The 18,861-nt window shown below is 45.2% G+C and overlaps 1 protein-coding gene across 2 annotated transcripts in view; it reads left to right on the forward strand.

The window, feature by feature from the left end:
* The window catches only part of LOC110494462 (zinc finger CCCH domain-containing protein 18), a 40,668-nt gene that overhangs the window by 19,865 nt on the left and 1,942 nt on the right, over positions 1-18,861 (forward strand). The window contains exons 10-17 of one of the 2 annotated variants that reach the window (XM_036953899.2): positions 1,302-1,490; positions 1,656-1,781; positions 1,973-2,068; positions 4,024-5,043; positions 16,200-16,310; positions 17,613-17,812; positions 17,941-18,170; positions 18,576-18,675. In XM_036953899.2, the coding sequence (XP_036809794.1) occupies positions 1,302-1,490; positions 1,656-1,781; positions 1,973-2,068; positions 4,024-5,043; positions 16,200-16,310; positions 17,613-17,812; positions 17,941-18,170; positions 18,576-18,675 (2,072 nt within the window). The remainder of the gene's footprint in view (positions 1-1,301; positions 1,491-1,655; positions 1,782-1,972; positions 2,069-4,023; positions 5,044-16,199; positions 16,311-17,612; positions 17,813-17,940; positions 18,171-18,575; positions 18,676-18,861) is intronic. The other variant, XM_090205733.1, reaches the window with a different exon arrangement.

Consider the following 18,861-nt stretch of genomic DNA (forward strand, 5'->3'; position numbering starts at 1 on the left):
AAAATGGATTAAATTGTTTACTTTCCTCATCAGTCTACACATAATATCCCATAATGACAAAGCAAAAACTGTTTTTTTTTTGCAAAATACATTTTACATATACATAAGTATTCAGACCCTTACTCGGTATTTCATTGAAGCACCTTTGGCAGTGATTACAGCATTGAGTCTTCTTGGGTATGACGCTATAAGTTTGGCACACCTGTATTTGGGAAGTTTCTCCCATTCTTCTCTGCAGATCCTATCAAGCTTGAATGGGCAGCGTCGCTGCACAGCTATTTTAAGGTCTCTCCAAAAACGTTAGATCGGGTTCATGTCCAGGCTCTGTCTGGGCCACTCAGAGACTTGTCCCAAAGCCACTCCTGCGCTGTCTAGGCTGTGTGCTTATGGTCGTTGTCCTGTTGGAAGTTGAACCTCGCCCCCAGTCTGAGGTCCTGAGCACTCTGGAGCAGGTTTTCATCAATGCGCCGTTCATCTTTCCCTTGATCCTGACTAGTCGAGATCAATGGGATGATGGGATGTTAATTGCTTAATTAACTTAGGAACCATGTGTGGAAGCATCGGCTCTCAATATACTTCGTATACACCACTCGAGAGCCCCCCACACCTATTTTTAAACATTCTGGTAAACAATCCTTATTTACTAGCTTTGGATGAAAGCGCGAATGTTCAGGTTGGGGAACTCCTATACCGAAATTTTCGCCACACACAAGAAGCAACAAAGAACTGTTGGCTTTCTGTTCTAAAGAGGTTAGGCCTACATTTAGGTTATACCCAGCCATACAAGTACTGGAACTGTGATATGATGGCCTAGATGAGTGCATAACATGGCATCAGCATATGATGTAGTCTAGGCTGTGTGTTTACACTGCAGCATCAGATTTGGCTCTGGGTTTGTTGAGACTTTCTGTTCGAGCGTCTGTCCAAATATTTGGCTGAGGAAATGGGAGAGATTCCCAGTGTTGCAACAGCTCTGATCCATATCTTAGACTCTACAGAGAGGACAGTGAAACATCGCACAGTGACTGGACTGGTGCTGTCACTGAACATTCTTTTGCCATCACAGGAACAGTCCTTTGTGCAGAATGTTTTTGAATGTGTGAATAATTATTTTGAGAGGTCATCAGATAAGGTCCGTCCGTGAAGGGAGGTATATGCCATACTATGTTATGAACATAAACTGAGGAATGAAAACAGTGTATGGAACCTTCTTTATTTTGTATTTCTCTCTCATTCGTTTGTGATGCTTTATTGCTAAATGTGTGATTGATTTGAATGCCTCTCTCAACCCCTCTTCCCAGTCGGCCGATGATGGAGCCGCCTCTCAAAACGGAGCTGATGCCCATGTCCAAGCGGCCAGATGAGTGGAAGGACCCCTGGCGCCGGTCTAAATCCCCCAGGACACGTCCGGGCATGTCCGGGTCACCACCGCGGGGCCGCCGGCGTCACCGGCCCTCTGGATCCTCTGTCTCACTGTCCAACTCCTCTAGGTAGCTTTCAATTCAGCCTTACCTCTAGTCTGATACTCTGGTAACACCTTAAATCAACACTTTAAAACAATGTTTTTATTCTGCAGTAATTTATATCTACTTGAGTACTATGGGTTTCTGTGTGTGTGTTAAAGAGTGAGGTTAACTGTGGGTTTTGTTCTACAGGTCTTCGTCCCGCTCTTCCTCCTACACAGGCTCCGGATCATCCCGGTCTCGCTCTCGCACCTCGTCCTTCAGCTCGTACTCCAGCCACTCCTCCCAGCACAGCTCCTTCAGCGGCAGCCGCTCCAGGTCCATAACACACACACTCTGCCTGTCTGTCTGTCCACCCCCACATCACTGTCTGTTGAGTAGGACACCCATTCACTGAGAGCATGGTAACCTGTAATCTCAGGTCTCCCATAAGAGAGCTGATATGTATCATGGATCGGAGATGACTTAGGGTTGTAATTAAACGTGGCCTTCTGTTTGTCTCACTGCAGGTCCAGATCGTTCTCCTCGTCTCCCTCTCCGACCCCTTCAGCACAGAGAAACGCCAAGAATAAAGCAGCGGCCCCACTGGCCCTAGGGCCCAAAGGGTAAAGCTATACTCATCCGTCCATAGACATACTGTATATTCATCGGTTGTGCTGTGCACTTCCATACACAACTCACACAGATCGTATGTACTTTTCCTTTCATGGCTCGAGTCAATATACAGTGGGGAGAACAAGTATTTGATACACTGTCGATTTTGCAGGTTTTCCTACTTACAAAGCATGTAGAAGTCTGTAATTTTTATCATAGGTACACTTCAACTGTGAGAGACGGAATCTAAAACAAAAATCCAGAAAATCACATTGTATGATTTTTAAGTAATTCATTTGCATTTTATTGCATGACATAAGTATTTGATGCATCACAAAAGCAGAACTTAATATTTGGTACAGAAACCTTTGTTTGGAATTACAGAGATCATATGTTTCCTGTAGTTCTTGACCAGGTTTGCACACACTGCAGCAGGGATTTTGGCCCACTCCTCCATACAGACCATCTCCAGATCCTTCAGGTTTCGGGGCTGTCGCTGGGCAATACGGACTTTCAGCTCCCTCCAAAGATTTTCAAATTGGGTTCAGGTCTGGAGACTGGCTAGGCCACTCCAGGACTTTGAGATGCTTCTTACGGGAGCCACTCCTTAGTTGCCCTGGCTGTGTGTTTCGGGTCGTTGTCATGCTGGAAGACCCAGCCTCGACCCATCTCCAATGCTCTTACTGAGGGAAGGAGGTTGTTGGCCAAGATCTCGCGATACATGGCCCCATCCATCCTCCCCTCAATACGGTGCAGTCGTCCTGTCCCCTTTGCAGAAAAGCATCCCCAAAGAATGATGTTTCCACCTCCATGCTTCACGGTTGGGATGGTGTTCTTGCTGTTGTACTCATCCTTCTTCCTCCAAACACGGCGAGTGGATTTTAGACCAAAAAGCTCTATTTTTGTCTCTTCAGACCACATGACCATCTCACATTCCTCCTCTGGATCATCCAGATGGTCATTGGCAAACTTCAGACAGGCCTGGACATGTGCTGGCTTGAGCAGGGGGACCTTGCGTGCGCTGCAGGATTTTAATCCATGACGGTGTAGTGTGTTACTAATGGTTTTCTTTGAGACTGTGGTCCCAGCTCTCTTCAGGTCATTGACCAGGTCCTGCCGTGTAGTTCTGGGCTGATCCCTCACCTACGTCATGATCATTGATGGCCCACGAGGTGAGATCTTGCATGGAGCCCCAGACCGAGGGTGATTGACCGTCATCTTGAACTTCTTCCATTTTCTGATAATTGCGCCAACAGTTGTTGCCTTCTCACCAAGCTGCTTGCCTATTGTCCTGTAGCCCATCCCAGCCTTGTGCAGGTCTACAATTTTATCCCTGATGTCCTTACACAGCCCTCTGGTCTTGGCCATTGTGGAGAGGTTGGAGTCTGTTTGATTGAGTGTGTGGACAGGTGTTTTTTATACAGGTAACGAGTTCAAACAGGTGCAGTTAATACAGGTAATGAGTGGAGAACAGGAGGGATTCTTAAAGAAAAACTAATAGGTCTGGGAGAGCCGGAATTCTTACTGGTTGGTAGGTGATCAAATAATTATGTCATGCAATAAAATGCAAATTAATTACTTAAAAATCATACAATGTGATTTACTGGATTTTTGTTTTAGATTCCTTCTCTCACAGTTGAAGTGTACCTATGATACAAATTACAGACCTCTACATGATTTGTAAGTAAGAAAACCTGCAAAATTGGCAGTGTATCAAATACTTGTTCTCCCCATTGTAGATACTGAGTCAATCAATATTGATACTTCAAAGTCTTACATAATAATAGGGTAGTTTGCATGTAATGCACATGCTGAATTGTTCATCTTAGACATGTAGCTAGCATGCTTCTAGTATTAGTCTGTAGAATCACTGTCTCTTGAACAAAGCATGTGTTTTTCCCTCATGGATGTGACGTGTGTAAATGCTGCATGCCAAACAACAAACCAATGTCTTATCATCCTCAAGCATCCCATCGAAACCTGGTGCGCCTTCCCCTCCTGGTAGGGAGAAGGCTCCCCCCAAGAAGGCTCCAAGCCCACCACTGCCAGGCCAGCCTGGGAAACCCCCCAAACCCACCCTAGAGGGGGCTAAGCCTGGCAACTCCCGCGAGCCCCGTGAGGTGGGCCGACCCATGCCGCCTCAGGAGGTAGGCCGACCCATGCCGCCTCAGGAGGGGGGCCGACTCATGCCACCTCGGGAGGGGGGCCGACCCGTGCCTCCTCGGGAGGGTCAGGGGGGCCGACCCGTGCCTCCTCGGGAGGGTCAGGGGGGCCGACCCGTGCCGCCTCGGGAGGGTCAGGGGGGCCGACCCGTGCCGCCTCGGGAGGGTCAGGGGGGCCGACCCATGCCGCCTCGGGAGGGTCAGGGGGGCCGACCCATGCCACCTCGGGATGGTCAGGGGGGCCGACCCATGCCGCCTCGGGAGGGTCAGGGGGGCCGACCCATGCCGCCTCGGGAGGGGGGCCGACCCATGCCGCCTCGGGAGGGGGGCCGACCCATGCCGCCTCGGGAGGGGGGCCGACCCATGCCGCCTCGGGAGGGGGGCCGACCCATGCCGCCTCGGGAGAGGGGCCGACCCATGCCGCCTCGGGATGGTGGCCGACCCATGCCGCCTCGGGATGGTGGCCGACCCATGCAGCCTCGGGAGGGGGGCCGACCCGTGCCTCCTCGGGAGGGGGGCCGACCCGTGCCTCCTCGGGAGGGGGGCCGACCCGTGCCTCCTCGGGATGGGGGCCGACCCGTGCCTCCTCGGGAGGGGGGCCGACCCGTGCCTCCTCGGGAGGGGGGCCGACCCGTGCCTCCTCGAGATGGAGGCCGAGCCATGCCGCCTCGGGAGGGGGGCCGAGCCATGCCGCCTCGGGAGGGGGGCCGAGCCATGCCTCCTCGGGAGGGGGGCCGACCCATGTCACCTCGGGAGGGGGGCAAACCCCTCAACCTGCGGGAGGGCCGACGGAAGGAGCGGCAGCAGCACAATCCACCCAGGAGGTAGGACAGAAGTACACATTTGGTCAGAGATGGCCATCTGTCTTTCACAAGTTCCTTTGTCACATTCAACACAGCCAACCTGACATCTCAAGGTTATCCAATGATATACAAAGGTGTAACAGGGCTCGACATTCATGTCAGTGGTCCGCTTTAGCCAGTGAAAAAAATATCACAATAATGGTATTTTCAGTCTAGACTATAAAATTAATTTTAAAATTACATTAATTCCCCGAAGCTGTTAGTTCATGTACATTGCTGTGAAAAAGTATTTACCCCCTTTCTAATTTTCTCTATTTTTGTATATTTTTGATACTGAATGTTAAAAGATCTTCAACCAAAACCTAATATTAGATAAATGGAACATGAGTGAACAAATAACGCAACAGTTAAATATTTATTTCATTCATTTCGTAAACAAAGGTATGCAACACCCAATGCCCCTGTGTGAAAAAGTATTGCCCCTTACACTCAATAACTGGTTGTGCCACCTTTAGCTGCAATGACTCCAACCAAACACTTCCTGTAGTTGTTGATCAGTCTCTCACACCGCTGTGGAGGAATTTTGGCCCACTCTTCCATGCAGAACTGCTTTAACTCAGCGAAATTTGTGGGTTTTCAAGTATGAACTGCTTGTGTCAAGTCCTGCTACATCTCAATTGGGATTAGGCCATTGCAAAATTTCAAATGTGTATACTTTTTTGCCATTTTCATGTAGACTTGATTGTGTGTTTTGGATCATTGTCTTGCTACATGACCCAGCTGCGCTTCGGCTTCAGCTTACAGACGGAGGGCCTGACATTCTCCTGTAGAATTTTCTGATACAGGCAGAATTCATGTTTCCTTCTATTAAGGCAAGTCGTCCAGGTCCTGAGGCAGCAAAGCATCCCCAAACCATCACACTACCACCACCATGCTTTACCGTGGGTGTAAGGTTCTTACTGTGGAATGTGGTGTTTGGTTTTCACCGGGCATAATGAGACCCATGTCATCCAAAAAGTTATACGTTTGACTCATCTGTCCATAGAACATTCTTCCAAGAGTCTTGATGTTCTTCCAGGTGCTTTTTGTCAAACTTGATTGAACTTTTTGGATGAGATGGGTCACATTATGCCTGACGAAAACTGAACACTGCATTCCACAGTAAGTACATTGGCCTACCCACTTGGCAGTGAGGCCCAGCCAATCAGAATGAGTTTTTCCCCACAAATGGGCTTTATTACATACAGAAATACTCCTCAGTTTCATCAGCTGTCCGGGTGTCTGGTCTCCGAAGATCCCGCATGTGAAGAAGCCGGATTCGGAGGTCCCGGGCTCCGGTTGAGGCCGTATGCGGTTGAGGCCGGTTGAATGTAATAACAAATTCTCCAAAACAACGTTGGAGGTGGCTTATGGTAGAAATCAACATTAAATTCTCTGGCAACAGCTCTGGTGGACATTGCTGCAGTTAGCAAAATTGAGACATCTGTGGCATTGTGTTTTGTGACAACTGCACATTTAAGAGTGGCCTTTTATTGTCCCCGGCACACGGTGCACCTGTGTAATGATCATGCTGTTTTATCAGCTTCTTGATATGCCACACCTGTCAGGTGGGTGGATTCTTTTGTCCAAGGTGAAATACTCTCTAGCAGGGATATAAACAAATTTGTGCATACAATTTGAGAGAAATGAGCTTTTTGTGCATATGGACATTTTCTGGGATCTTTTATTTCAGCTTGTGAAACATGGGACAAACACTTTACATGCTTCGTTTATATGTGCAGTTTTGTCATGCAACACAAAGCCACAGATGTCCCAAGTTTTGAGGGAGCGTGCAGTTGGCATGCTGACTGCAGGAACGTCCACCAGATCTGTTGCCAGGGAACATAATTTTCATTTCTCTTCCATAAGCGGTCTCCGATGTTGTTTTTGAGAATTTGGTAGTATGTCAGACCACCTGTATGGCTTTGTGTGGGTGAACGTTTTGCTGACGTCAACGTTGTGAACAGATTGCTTCATGGTGGCAGTGGGGTTATGGTATGGGCAGCCATGAACAATGAACACAATTACATTTTATCGATGGCAATTTGAAAGCACAGAGATACCGGGACGAGATCCAACGGCCCATTGTCATCAAATCAAATTTTATTGGTCACATACACATGTTTAGCAGATGTTATTGTGGGTGTAACAAAATGCTTGTGCTTCTAGTTCTGACAGTGCAGCAATGTCTAACAAGTAATATCTAACAATTTCACAACATATACACACAAATCTAAGTAAAGGAATCGAATGAATATATAAATATATGGACAAGCAATGTCAGAGCAGCATAGACTAAGATACAGTAGAATAGTATAGAATACAGTACAGTGCCTTGCGAAAGTATTTGGCCCCCTTGAACTTTGCGACCTTTTGCCACATTTCAGGCTTCAAACATAAAGATATAAAACTGTATTTTTTTGTGAAGAATCAACAACAAGTGGGACACAATCATGAAGTGGAACGACATTTATTGGATATTTCAAACTTTTTTAACAAATCAAAAACTGAAAAATTGGGCGTGCAAAATTATTCAGCCCCCTTAAGTTAATACTTTGTAGCGCCACCTTTTGCTGCGATTACAGCTGTAAGTCGCTTGGGGTATGTCTCTATCAGTTTTGCACATCGAGAGACTGACATTTTTTCCCATTCCTCCTTGCAAAACAGCTCGAGCTCAGTGAGGTTGGATGGAGAGCATTTGTGAACAGCAGTTTTCAGTTCTTTCCACAGATTCTCGATTGGATTCAGGTCTGGACTTTGACTTGGCCATTCTAACACCTGGATATGTTTATTTTTGAACCATTCCATTGTAGATTTTGCTTTATGTTTTGGATCATTGTCTTGTTGGAAGACAAATCTCCGTCCCAGTCTCAGGTCTTTTGCAGACTCCATCAGGTTTTCTTGAAGAATGGTCCTGTATTTGGCTCCATCCATCTTCCCATCAATTTTAACCATCTTCCCTGTCCCTGCTGAAGAAAAGCAGGCCCAAACCATGATGCTGCCACCACCATGTTTGACAGTGGGTATGGTGTGTTCAGGGTGATGAGCTGTGTTGCTTTTACGCCAAACATAACGTTTTGCATTGTTGCCAAAAAGTTCAATTTTGGTTTCATCTGACCAGAGCACCTTCTTCCACATGTTTGGTGTGTCTCCCAGGTGGCTTGTGGCAAACTTTAAACAACACTTTTTATGGATATCTTTAAGAAATGGCTTTCTTCTTGCCACTCTTCCAAAAAGGCCAGATTTGTGCAATATACGACTGATTGTTGTCCTATGGACAGAGTCTCCCACCTCAGCTGTAGATCTCTGCAGTTCATCCAGAGTGATCATGGGCCTCTTGGCTGCATCTCTGATCAGTCTTCTCCTTGTATGAGCTGAAAGTTTAGAGGGACGGCCAGGTCTTGGTAGATTTGCAGTGGTCTGATACTCCTTCCATTTCAATATTATTGCTTGCACAGTGCTCCTTGGGATGTTTAAAGCTTGGGAAATCTTTTTGTATCCAAATCCGGCTTTAAACTTCTTCACAACAGTATCTCGGACCTGCCTGGTGTGTTCCTTGTTCTTCATGATGCTCTCTGCGCTTTTAACGGACCTCTGAGACTATCACAGTGCAGGTGCATTTATACGGAGACTTGATTACACACAGGTGGATTGTGTTTATCATCATTAGTCATTTAGGTCAACATTGGATCATTCAGAGATCCTCACTGAACTTCTGGAGAGAGTTTGCTGCACTGAAAGTAAAGGGGCTGAATAATTTTGCACGCCCAATTTTTCAGTTTTTGATTTGTTTAAAAAGTTTGAAATATCCAATAAATGTCGTTCCACTTCATGATTGTGTCCCACTTGTTGTTGATTCTTCACAAAAAAATACAGTTTTATATCTTTATGTTTGAAGCCTGAAATGTGGCAAAAGGTCGCAAAGTTCAAGGGGGCCGAATACTTTCTCAAGGCACTGTATATACAGTGGGGCAAAAAAGTATTTAGTCAGCCACCAATTGTGCAAGTTCTCCCACTTAAAAAGATGAGAGAGGCCTGTAATTTTCATCATAGGTACACTTCACCGATGACAGACAAAATTAAAGAAAAAAAATCCAGAAAATCACATTGTAGGATTTTTAATGAATTTATTTGCAAATTATGGTGGAAAATAAGTATTTGGTCAATAACAAAAGTTTATCTCAATACTTTGTTATATACCCTTTGTTGGCAATGACAGAGGTCAAACGTTCTCTGTAAGTCTTCACAAGGTCACACACTGTTGCTGGTATTTTGGCCCATTCCTCCATGCAGATATCACTGCTCTAGAGGAGGTTTTGGGACTGTTGCTGGGCAACACGGACTTTCAACTCCCTCCAAAGATTTTCTATGGGGTTGAGATCTGGAGACTGGCTAGGCCATTCCAGGACCTTGAAATGCTTCTTACGAAGCCACTCCTTCGTTGCCCTGTCGGTGTGTTTGGGATCATTGTCATGCTGAAAGACCCAGCCACGTTTCATCTTCAATGCCCTTGCTGATGGAAGGAGGTTTTCACTCAAAATCTCACGATACATGGCCCCATTCATTCTTTCCTTTACACGGATCAGTCGTCCTGGTCCCTTTGCAGAAAAACAGCCCCAAAGCATGATGTTTCCACCCCCATGCTTCACAGTAGGTATGGTGTTCTTTGGATGCAACTCAGCATTCTTTGTCCTCCAAACACGACGAGTTGAGTTTTTACCAAAAAGTTATATTTTGGTTTCATCTGACCATATGACATTCTCCCAATCTTCTTCTGGATCATCCAAATGCTCTCTAGCAAACTTCAGACGGGCCTGGACATGTACTGGCTTAAGCAGGGGTACACGTCTGGCACTGCAGGATTTGAGTCCCTGGCGGCGTAGGGTGTTACTGATGGTAGGCTTTGTTACTTTGGTCCCAGCTCTCTGCAGGTCATTCACTAGGTCCCCCCGTGTGGTTCTGGGATTTTTGCTCACTGGGATTTTTGCTCACCTTGTGATCATTTTGACCCCACGGGGTGAGATCTTGTGTGGAGCCCCAGATCGAGGGAGATTATCAGTGGTCTTGTATGTCTTCCATTTCCTAATAATTGCTCCCACAGTTGAGTTCTTCAAACCAAGCTGCTTGCCTATTGCAGATTCAGTCTTCCCAGCCTGGTGCAGGTCTACAATTTTGTTTCTGGTGTCCTTTGACAGCTCTTTGGTCTTGGCCATAGTGGAGTTTGGAGTGTGACTGTTTGAGGTTGTGGACAGGTGTCTTTTATACTGATAACAAGTTCAAACAGGTTCCATTAATACAGGTAACGAGTGGAGGACAGAGAAGCCTCTTAAAGAAGAAGTTACAGGTCTGTGAGAGCCAGAAATCTTGCTTGTTTGTAGATGACCAAATACTTATTTTCCACCATAATTTGCAAATAAATTCATTAAAAAACCTATAATGTGATTTTCTGATTTTTTTTTTCTAGTTTTGTCTGTCATAGTTGAAGTGTATGATGAAAATTACAGGCCTCTCTCATATTTTTAAGTGGGAGAACTTGCACAATTGGTGGCTGACTAAATACGTTTTTGCCCCACTGTACATATGAGATGAGTGCAAGATATGTAAACATTATTAAAGTGGCCAATGATTTGAAGTCTGTGTATATAGGCAGCAGCATCTCTGGTCGTGATGGCTATTTAACAGTCTGATAGCCTTGAGATAGAGTTTTTCAGTCTCTCGGCCCCAGCTTTGATGCACCTGTACTGACCTTGCCTTCTGCATGATAGTGGGGTGAACAGGCAGTGGCTCGGGTGGTTGTTGTCCTTGATTTTATTTTTGGCCTTCCTGTGACATTGGGTGCTGTAGGTGTCCTGGAGTGCAGGTAGTTTTCCCCCGGTGATGCGTTGTGCAGACCGCACCACCCTCTGGAGAGCCCTGTGGTTATGGGTGGTGCAGTTGCCGTACCAGGCGGGGATGCAGCCCGACAGGATGCTCTCAATTGTACATCTGTAAAAGTTGTGAGAGTTTTACGTGACAAGCCACATTTCTTCAGCCTCCTGTTGCACCTTCTTCACCACTGTCTGTGTGGGTGGAACATTTCAGTTTGTCAGTAATGTGTACGCCGAGGAACTTAAAACTTTCCACCTTCTCCACTGCTGCCCCATCGATGTGGATAGGGGGGTGCTCCCACTGATGTTTCCTAAAGTGCCATTAATCTGCCGCCATCACCTAATGTTTCAGCATTATAATGCACGGCCCCATTTCTTGAGGATCTGTACAATATTCCTGGAAGCTGAACATGTCCCAATTCTTCCACGGCCTGCATACTCACCAGACATATCACCCATTGAGCATGTTTGGGGTGCTCTGGATCAACGTGTACAACAGCGTGTTCCAGTTCCTGCCAATATCCAGAAACTTAGCACAGCCATTGAAGAAGAGTGGAACAACATTCCACAGGCCACAATCAACAGCCTAATCAACTCTATGCGAAGGAGATGTGTCACGCTGCATGAGGCAAATGGTGGTCAAAACAGATACCGACTGGTTTTCTGGTGTCTGTATTCCCAGTTGCGGAATCAATAGATTAGGGCCTAATGAATAATTTCCTTATATGAACTGTAAATCAGTGAAGTCTTTGAAATGGTTTCATGTTGCGTTTATATTTTTGTTCAGTATAATAGCTTATTGTAGTGAACTCCGTTGCTGCTCCACTAGCTAGAGACTTCACTGGGTCTCATTTTGATCTTTTGCAAATCAAGTTGTTTTCATTATTTTCAGGCTGTATTTCACAGGTAGGCCTAATACCGGGCATATTTGTGTGGGTGTGTTTTATTTTTATTGAACTTGCATGACCGGTATCCCTCAGCTCACAAAGACACTTTGTACGGTAGCTAGATTAGCATCAGGGGGGGCCTTTTCCGTGAGCATTGCTGTGTGTTGGTGGAAGAGCTATCCTCTGTGCGAGGGTCAGGTGACACTATGGCTGGGCCTTCATCGGAAAGAACCTAGGTCTGGTGCTGTGCTGTAGAAGGGAAGGAAAGCACAGCGTGGGGGCAAGCCACTAGCTTTGGTTTCTCTGCCTGCCTTGGTAGAATACACTAGGCTCACACTATGTGTGTGGCGTGGTGTTCCCTGTGGAAAACATCATGTAAAACGTTTTGTCCAGTGGTCCTGCAGCTCTAAAGACACATTGTCCTCCCATGTAAAATGACTTGACCTCACTTTTTATGTTAGTCATTTTGTTCAGCAATGATTCATAGTTAATAGGGTGACATTTTTATACTTTTGCTTGACTCCTATTTAGTGGAACATGATCCTTTACTTAAATTCATACCATGCATACATTTTGAATAGGCTACTGTATGAATGATCATACATTTCTTTGATCTCCACTTTTAGTGGTTTATAATATTGAAAGGATGGGAGAATTAGTTAAGTACAAATATTTGTGCTTTTATGTTAATTTCATTTACATAGAGGGCTTTGGAACTGATCACCAACCTCCATGTACAGTCGTGGCCAAAAGTTTTGAGAATGACACAAATATTAATTTCCACAAAGTTTGCTGCTTCAGTGTCTTTAGATATTTTTGTCAGATGTTACTATGGAACACTGAAGTATAATTACAAGCATTTCGTAAGTGCCAAAGGCTTTTATTGACAATTACATGAAGTTGATGCAAAGAGTCAAGATTTGCAGTGTTGACCCATCTTTTTCAACACCTCTGCAATCCACCCTGGCATGCTGTCAATTAACTTCTGGGCCACATCCTGACTGATGGCAGCCCATTCTTGCATAGTCCATGCTTGAAGTTTGTCAGAATTTGTGGGGTTTTGTTTGTCCACCTGCCTCTTGAGGATTTACCACAAGTTCTCAATGGGATTAAGGTCTGGGGAGTTTCCTGGCCATAGACCCAACATATCTGTGTTTTGTTCCCTGAGCCACTTAGTTATCACCTTTGCCCTATGGCAAGGAGCTCCATCATGCCGGAAAGGGCATTGTTCGTCACCAAACTGTTCCTGGATGGTTGGAAGAAGTTGCTCTCCGAGGATGTGTTGGTACCATTCTTTATTCATGGCTGTGATTTTAGGCAAATTTGTGAGTGAGCCCACTGCCTTGGCTGAGAAGCAACCCCACACATGAATGGTCTCAAGATGCTTTACTGTTGGCATGACACAGGACTGATGGTAGTGCTCACCTTGTCTTCTCCGGACAAGTTCTTTTCCGGATGCCCCAAACAATCGGGAAGGGGATTCATCAGAGAGAATGACTTTACCCCAGTCCTCAGCAGTTCAATCCCTGTACCTTTTGCAGAATATCAGTCTGTCCCTGATCTTTTTCCTGGAGAGAAGTGACTTCTTTGTAGCCCTTCTTGACACCAGGCCATCCTCCAAAAGTCTTTGCCTCACTGTGCATGCAGATGCACTCACACCTGCCTGCTGCCATTCCTGAGCAAGCTCTGTACTGGTGGTTCCCCGCCCTGAAGCCTTCTTCACAACAATTGAACTACTCTCCTTGAAGTTTTTGATGAATGAAATGATTCGATATCCTTGCCTGTGAAGCCCTTTTTGTGCAACGCAATGATGACGGCACGTGTTTCCTTGTAGGTAACCATGGTTGACAGAGGAAGAACAATGATTCCAAGCACCACCCTCCTTTTGAAGCTTCCAGTCTGTTATTTGAACTCAATCAGCATGACAGAGTGATCTCCAGTCGTGTCCTCGTCAACACTCACACCTGTGTTATCGAGAGAATCACTGACATGATGTCAGCTGGTCCTTTAGTGGCAGGGCTGAAATGCAGTGGAAATGTTTTTGGGGGATTCGGTTCATTTGCATGGCAAAGAGGGACTTTGCAATGAATTGCAATTCATCTGATCACTCTTCATAACATTCTGGAGTATATGCAAATTGCCATCATACACACTGAGGCAGCAGACTTTATGCAAATTAATATTTGTTTCATTCTCAAAACTTTTGGCCACGACTATACATGGTTACTTGGCACAAGAACAGGCAAACTGAATTGGTCACATACACATATTTAGCAGATGTTATTGCGGGTGTAGCGTAATGCTTGTGTTCCTAGCTCCGACAGTGCAGTAATATCTAATAATTCACAACAATACACACAAATCTAAAGTAAAAGAAAGGAGTTAAGAAATATATAAATATTAGGACAAGCAATGTCTGAGTGGCATTGACTAAAATACAGTAGAATAGAATACAGTATATACATTTGAGATGAGTAAAGCAGTATGTAAACATTATAAAAGTGGTCAGTGATCCCTTGTCTATGTATATAGGGCAGAAGCCTCTAAGGTGCAGGGTCGAGTAACTGGGTGGTAATCGGCTAGGGATGGCTATTTAACAGTCTAATGGCCTTGAAATAGAAGCTGTTTTTCAGTCTCTCGGTCCCAGCTTTGATGTACCTGTACTGACCACCTCTTCTGGATGGTAACGGGGTGAAGATGAATTTCTTCAGTTTCCTGAGGTTGAAGAGACGCTGTTGCGCTTTCTTCACCACACTGTCTATGTGGGTGGACCATTTCAGATCGTCAGTGATATGTACGCAGAGGAACTTGAAGCTTTTCACCTTCTCCACTGCCGTCCCGTTGATGTGTATAGGGGCATGCTCTCTCTGGTGTCTGGAGTACAGGAGGGGGCTGTGCATGTACCCTGTGTTGAGGATCAGCGAAGTGGCGGTGTTGTTTCCTATCTTCACCACCCGGGGGTGGACCGTCAGGAAGTCCAGGACCCAGTTGCACAGAGATAGGCTCCGAGCTTAATGATGAGCTTGGAGGGTACTATGGTGTTGAAGGCTGAGCTATAGTCAATGAACAGTATTCTTACGTAGGTATTCCGCTTGTCCAGATGGGACAGGGCAGTGTGATGGTGATTGCATCGTCTGTGGATCTATTGGGGTGGTAAGCAAATTGAAGTGGGTCTTGGGTGTCCGGTAAGGTGGAGGTGATATGATCCTTAAATAGCCTCTCAAAGCACTTCGTGATGACAGAAGTGAGTGCTACGGGGCAATGGTCATTTAGTTCAGTTACCTTTTGCTTTCTTGGGTACAGTGGTGGACATCTTGAAGCAAGTGGAGACAGCAGACTGGGATAGGGAGAGATTGAATATCTCTGTAAACACTCCAGCCAGCTGGTCTGCGCATGCTCTGAGGACGCGGAAGTAGGAAGTACAGTAATATAATTAATTGATTGCACAGATCTCATGTGGTATCAGAATAGCTTCAATGGAACTATTCACGTAGTGCAGATTGTAATCCACAACCACAACCTGGCACTACTCTGTCTGTTCATGGTTTAACAAAATATTATATGTTGCTTAGTTTGGCAAGCGGAGTAGGACAGCTTGTTAATAAGATGAGTAGGACTTGAAGACATGCTGTTGTAGGCTGTTTCTTGGGTTTTCCTCTCTGGTGAACTTGTATTGTCAGTCAGTTTATGTTAGTGTTTCTTCTATATTTACAAAAAACATCTGCCGGGATGCGCTTTTAAAGGGATATGGTGAGATTTTGACTATTAAATCATGAACTCATGGATACCATTTGTCTCTGTGTGCAGTTAGAAGTCGCTAACAAGCGTTAGCGCTGTTTCTAACTGTTTCTAACAGCTAGCTATGCTAGACTCAAGTCATTGCGCTAACACTAACTTCGAACTGCACGCAGAGCCATGCAAAAATCTCACATTATCCCTTTAAGATCAGTGGCAAGTTACAATGTATATAAGTAAACAGAGAGCAGTGGCGCGAATGAGCGCCTCGAGTGCACAGCCACCGCTTGCTCCTCATAATCTCCCTACAGTGAAGAGGCGCCTATCAGTTCTATTTCAGTTGGTGGCAATATAATTAAATGTTCATACATTTTGGAGTAGAATGTCCTTTTAAAAAGTCACCAGAAGTGGCCTTCTCACAGTCATTCTACAACAACACTCCTGCTCTGACTAAAATCTTCCGTCATATGTGATACCACACTCCATTCCTCCTCTGCCGGGACCGTAGTTTGTTTTCTATTATATGAATATGACCTATAAACCCTTGCCAAGTATGCAATGGGACTGATGCGTTGTTACAGTGATGTACAATCTGCTATTAAAAGTATGCTGATCTTTCCTCTCCTGTCTTTCTATTCCCCTGCTCCAGGCAGACGGTCAGTGGCAGTGTGAGTGGCAGTAGTTACTCTGGCTCCAGCTCTCGCTCAAGATCCCATTCCTCCTCTGCAACCATCTCACCTTCCGGATCCAAGAAGTCCAGGTAGAAATAACAGATCCTACTTCCACTACTGGGTAAATGCGGTGGTGGAAAAGTACCCAAGTGTCATACTTGAGTAAAAGTAAAGATACCTTAATAGAAGTAAAAGTAAAAGTCGCCCACTAAAATACTACTTGAGTAAAAGTCTAAAAGTAATTGCTAAAATATACTTAAGTAAAATATACTCAAATTCCTTATATTGGGAATGGGGCGGCAGGTAGCCTAGTGGTTAGAACGTTGGGCCAGGTTGCTGGATCGAATCCCTGAGCTGACAAGGTCAAAATCTGTTGTTCTGCCACAGAACAAGGCAGTTAACCCACTGTTCCCCGGTAGGCCGTCATTGTAAATAAGAATTTGTTCTTAACTGACTTGCCTAGTTAAATAAAGGTAAAAAAAAATGTATATTAAGCAAACCAGATGGCACCATTATTATTAAATTACGGATAGCCAGGGGCACACCAACACTCAATCATAATTTACAAACGAAGCAAATGTGTGAATTAGACCATTTTTCTGTCTTTGCTAATCATTCAAAATGTAACGAGTACTTTTGGGTGTCGGGAAAATGTAAAAATCTAATTTTCTTTAGGAATGTGTGTTAACGTAAAAGTTGTCAAATTTAAATAGTAAAGTACAGATACCCCCAAAAAACTACTTAAGTAGTACTTTCAAGTATTTTTACTTTTACTTTACACCTTAGGATAAATGAGCATTGCACTGGTTTACACACAAATACAGAATAAACTACAATGTAACGTCTGAGGAAGTGATGCTGAACGGGTATTCCTTCGCCCACAGCTTAATTATTAGGATATTGGGAATCCTCCAAATCGACAAGATGTGGATATGATTGTTACTTGCTTTCTTTTCATACCACACTGAACAGACTACATATAGAAAGCCAGATATGATTGCTTTAAAAGCTGGCAATTATGGTGTTTAGTAAAGCACTTTGAAACAGACATGTATTGAATCCTTTCTCTCTTCTTGCCATGTATCCACTGGTCAACTTTGTAGAAAATCCAGGTACTACGTCAAATTTATCAGCCTTTTTCCCCCCCTGTACATCTGCTTCTCTTCATTCATATTAACTGTAATTTATCTGTTTGATTGATTTCTTCTCCATGTTGCCCCACCATTCATTCATTTGTTACCCTCTGTACGTGTGTGTTGTAATCAACTTTTTTCTCACTCTAAAATATATATTTTTACTGTGAATGTATGAGTTAAACTACGTGTAAACCATGTGTTTTTGTGGCGCAGCACTGAGTCTCTTTCCCTGTGTTCTGTGTGGTCTCTGTGCAGGTCTCTGAGTGTGAGCAGTGTGTCTAGCGTGTCCTCGGCCTCCAGCAGCAGCTCTGTGAGGAGCGCTGACTCAGATGACATGTATGCCGACCTGGCCAGCCCTGTGTCGTCAGCCAGCTCCCGCTCCCCAACCCCAGGACACCCCCATGCCCGCAAGGAGAGGGGCCCCCCACGGGACAGGGTCCCCAACAAGGACAAAGGTAGTGGTCAGGCTTTTGTTATAGACTCTTGACTCACTCTGTATTGTGTTTAGGTTGGTGTGACAAAGCTATAACAGAATCGCAGCATTTATTGGTTGTTGGTGACATACGTAGTGCTCTCCACACAGGGAAGCCCACTAAGAAAGATGAGCCCCATCCCCCCAGGGAGGACCGGAGGAAGATGGATCCCTCAGGCCTCCCTCCCAGAAACACTCACGGTCCCATGCCCAGGTCTGGGCCTGGCAGCAGGGGCCATGGTCCTGGAGGCCACCCCATGCACCCGCCGCACGGACCTCCCATGGGTCCCCCTGGAGGTTACGGCCAGCACAAAGACATCAAACTCACGCTCCTCAACAAGGTGACTAGTACTGGATTACTGTTGGAAGTCCCCAACCCAGGTAGACTACAAGTGATGAGTCTTTGAAGTTCTCTGAAGAGTATGTAGTTACGAGTTACACTAATATCACACCCTGTGACACTGATGTCATTACAGGGTTTTGACTTTGGGGAAGGACAGTCAGTGTCTGACTTCCTCATACTCGTGTGATGTTATCAGTGAGACTGAATAAGTAGATATATTATTATCAAGCCTCTGTATACAATACTTTTGTTTTCGCTAACATTTACTCTCAGTTAACTGAAAAACAAACATTATTTGAATACCACCATTTAAGATGTGATTTGATCTCAATTTAATGTACTCCATTTTGCATTTGGTGCTTGTTTAATGTCTGACGAACCATGGCGCTCTCTCACTCTGTAGCAGCAGGCAGAGCGGGGTAACAGGAAGCGATACATGCCTTCAGACAAGGACAGGCCGACCTCTCCCCTCAGCAAGAGGATAGCAATGTCTCCTGAGAGAGGTGAGGGCCTCAAACTGTCCAGAAAAGTCAGGGATGAATGTGTTATTTCCAAGGAAATCACACACACACACACACACACACACACACACACACACACACACACACACACACACACAGACAGACACACAAATATGTGGTTCAGTTAACCCAAATGTGAAAATCCAACACCAGAGAAACCTCACAATG

Source organism: Oncorhynchus mykiss, chromosome 2 (assembly GCF_057628025.1).
Source record: "Oncorhynchus mykiss isolate SJ-2025 chromosome 2, ASM5762802v1, whole genome shotgun sequence".
Lineage (NCBI taxonomy): Eukaryota > Metazoa > Chordata > Actinopteri > Salmoniformes > Salmonidae > Oncorhynchus > Oncorhynchus mykiss.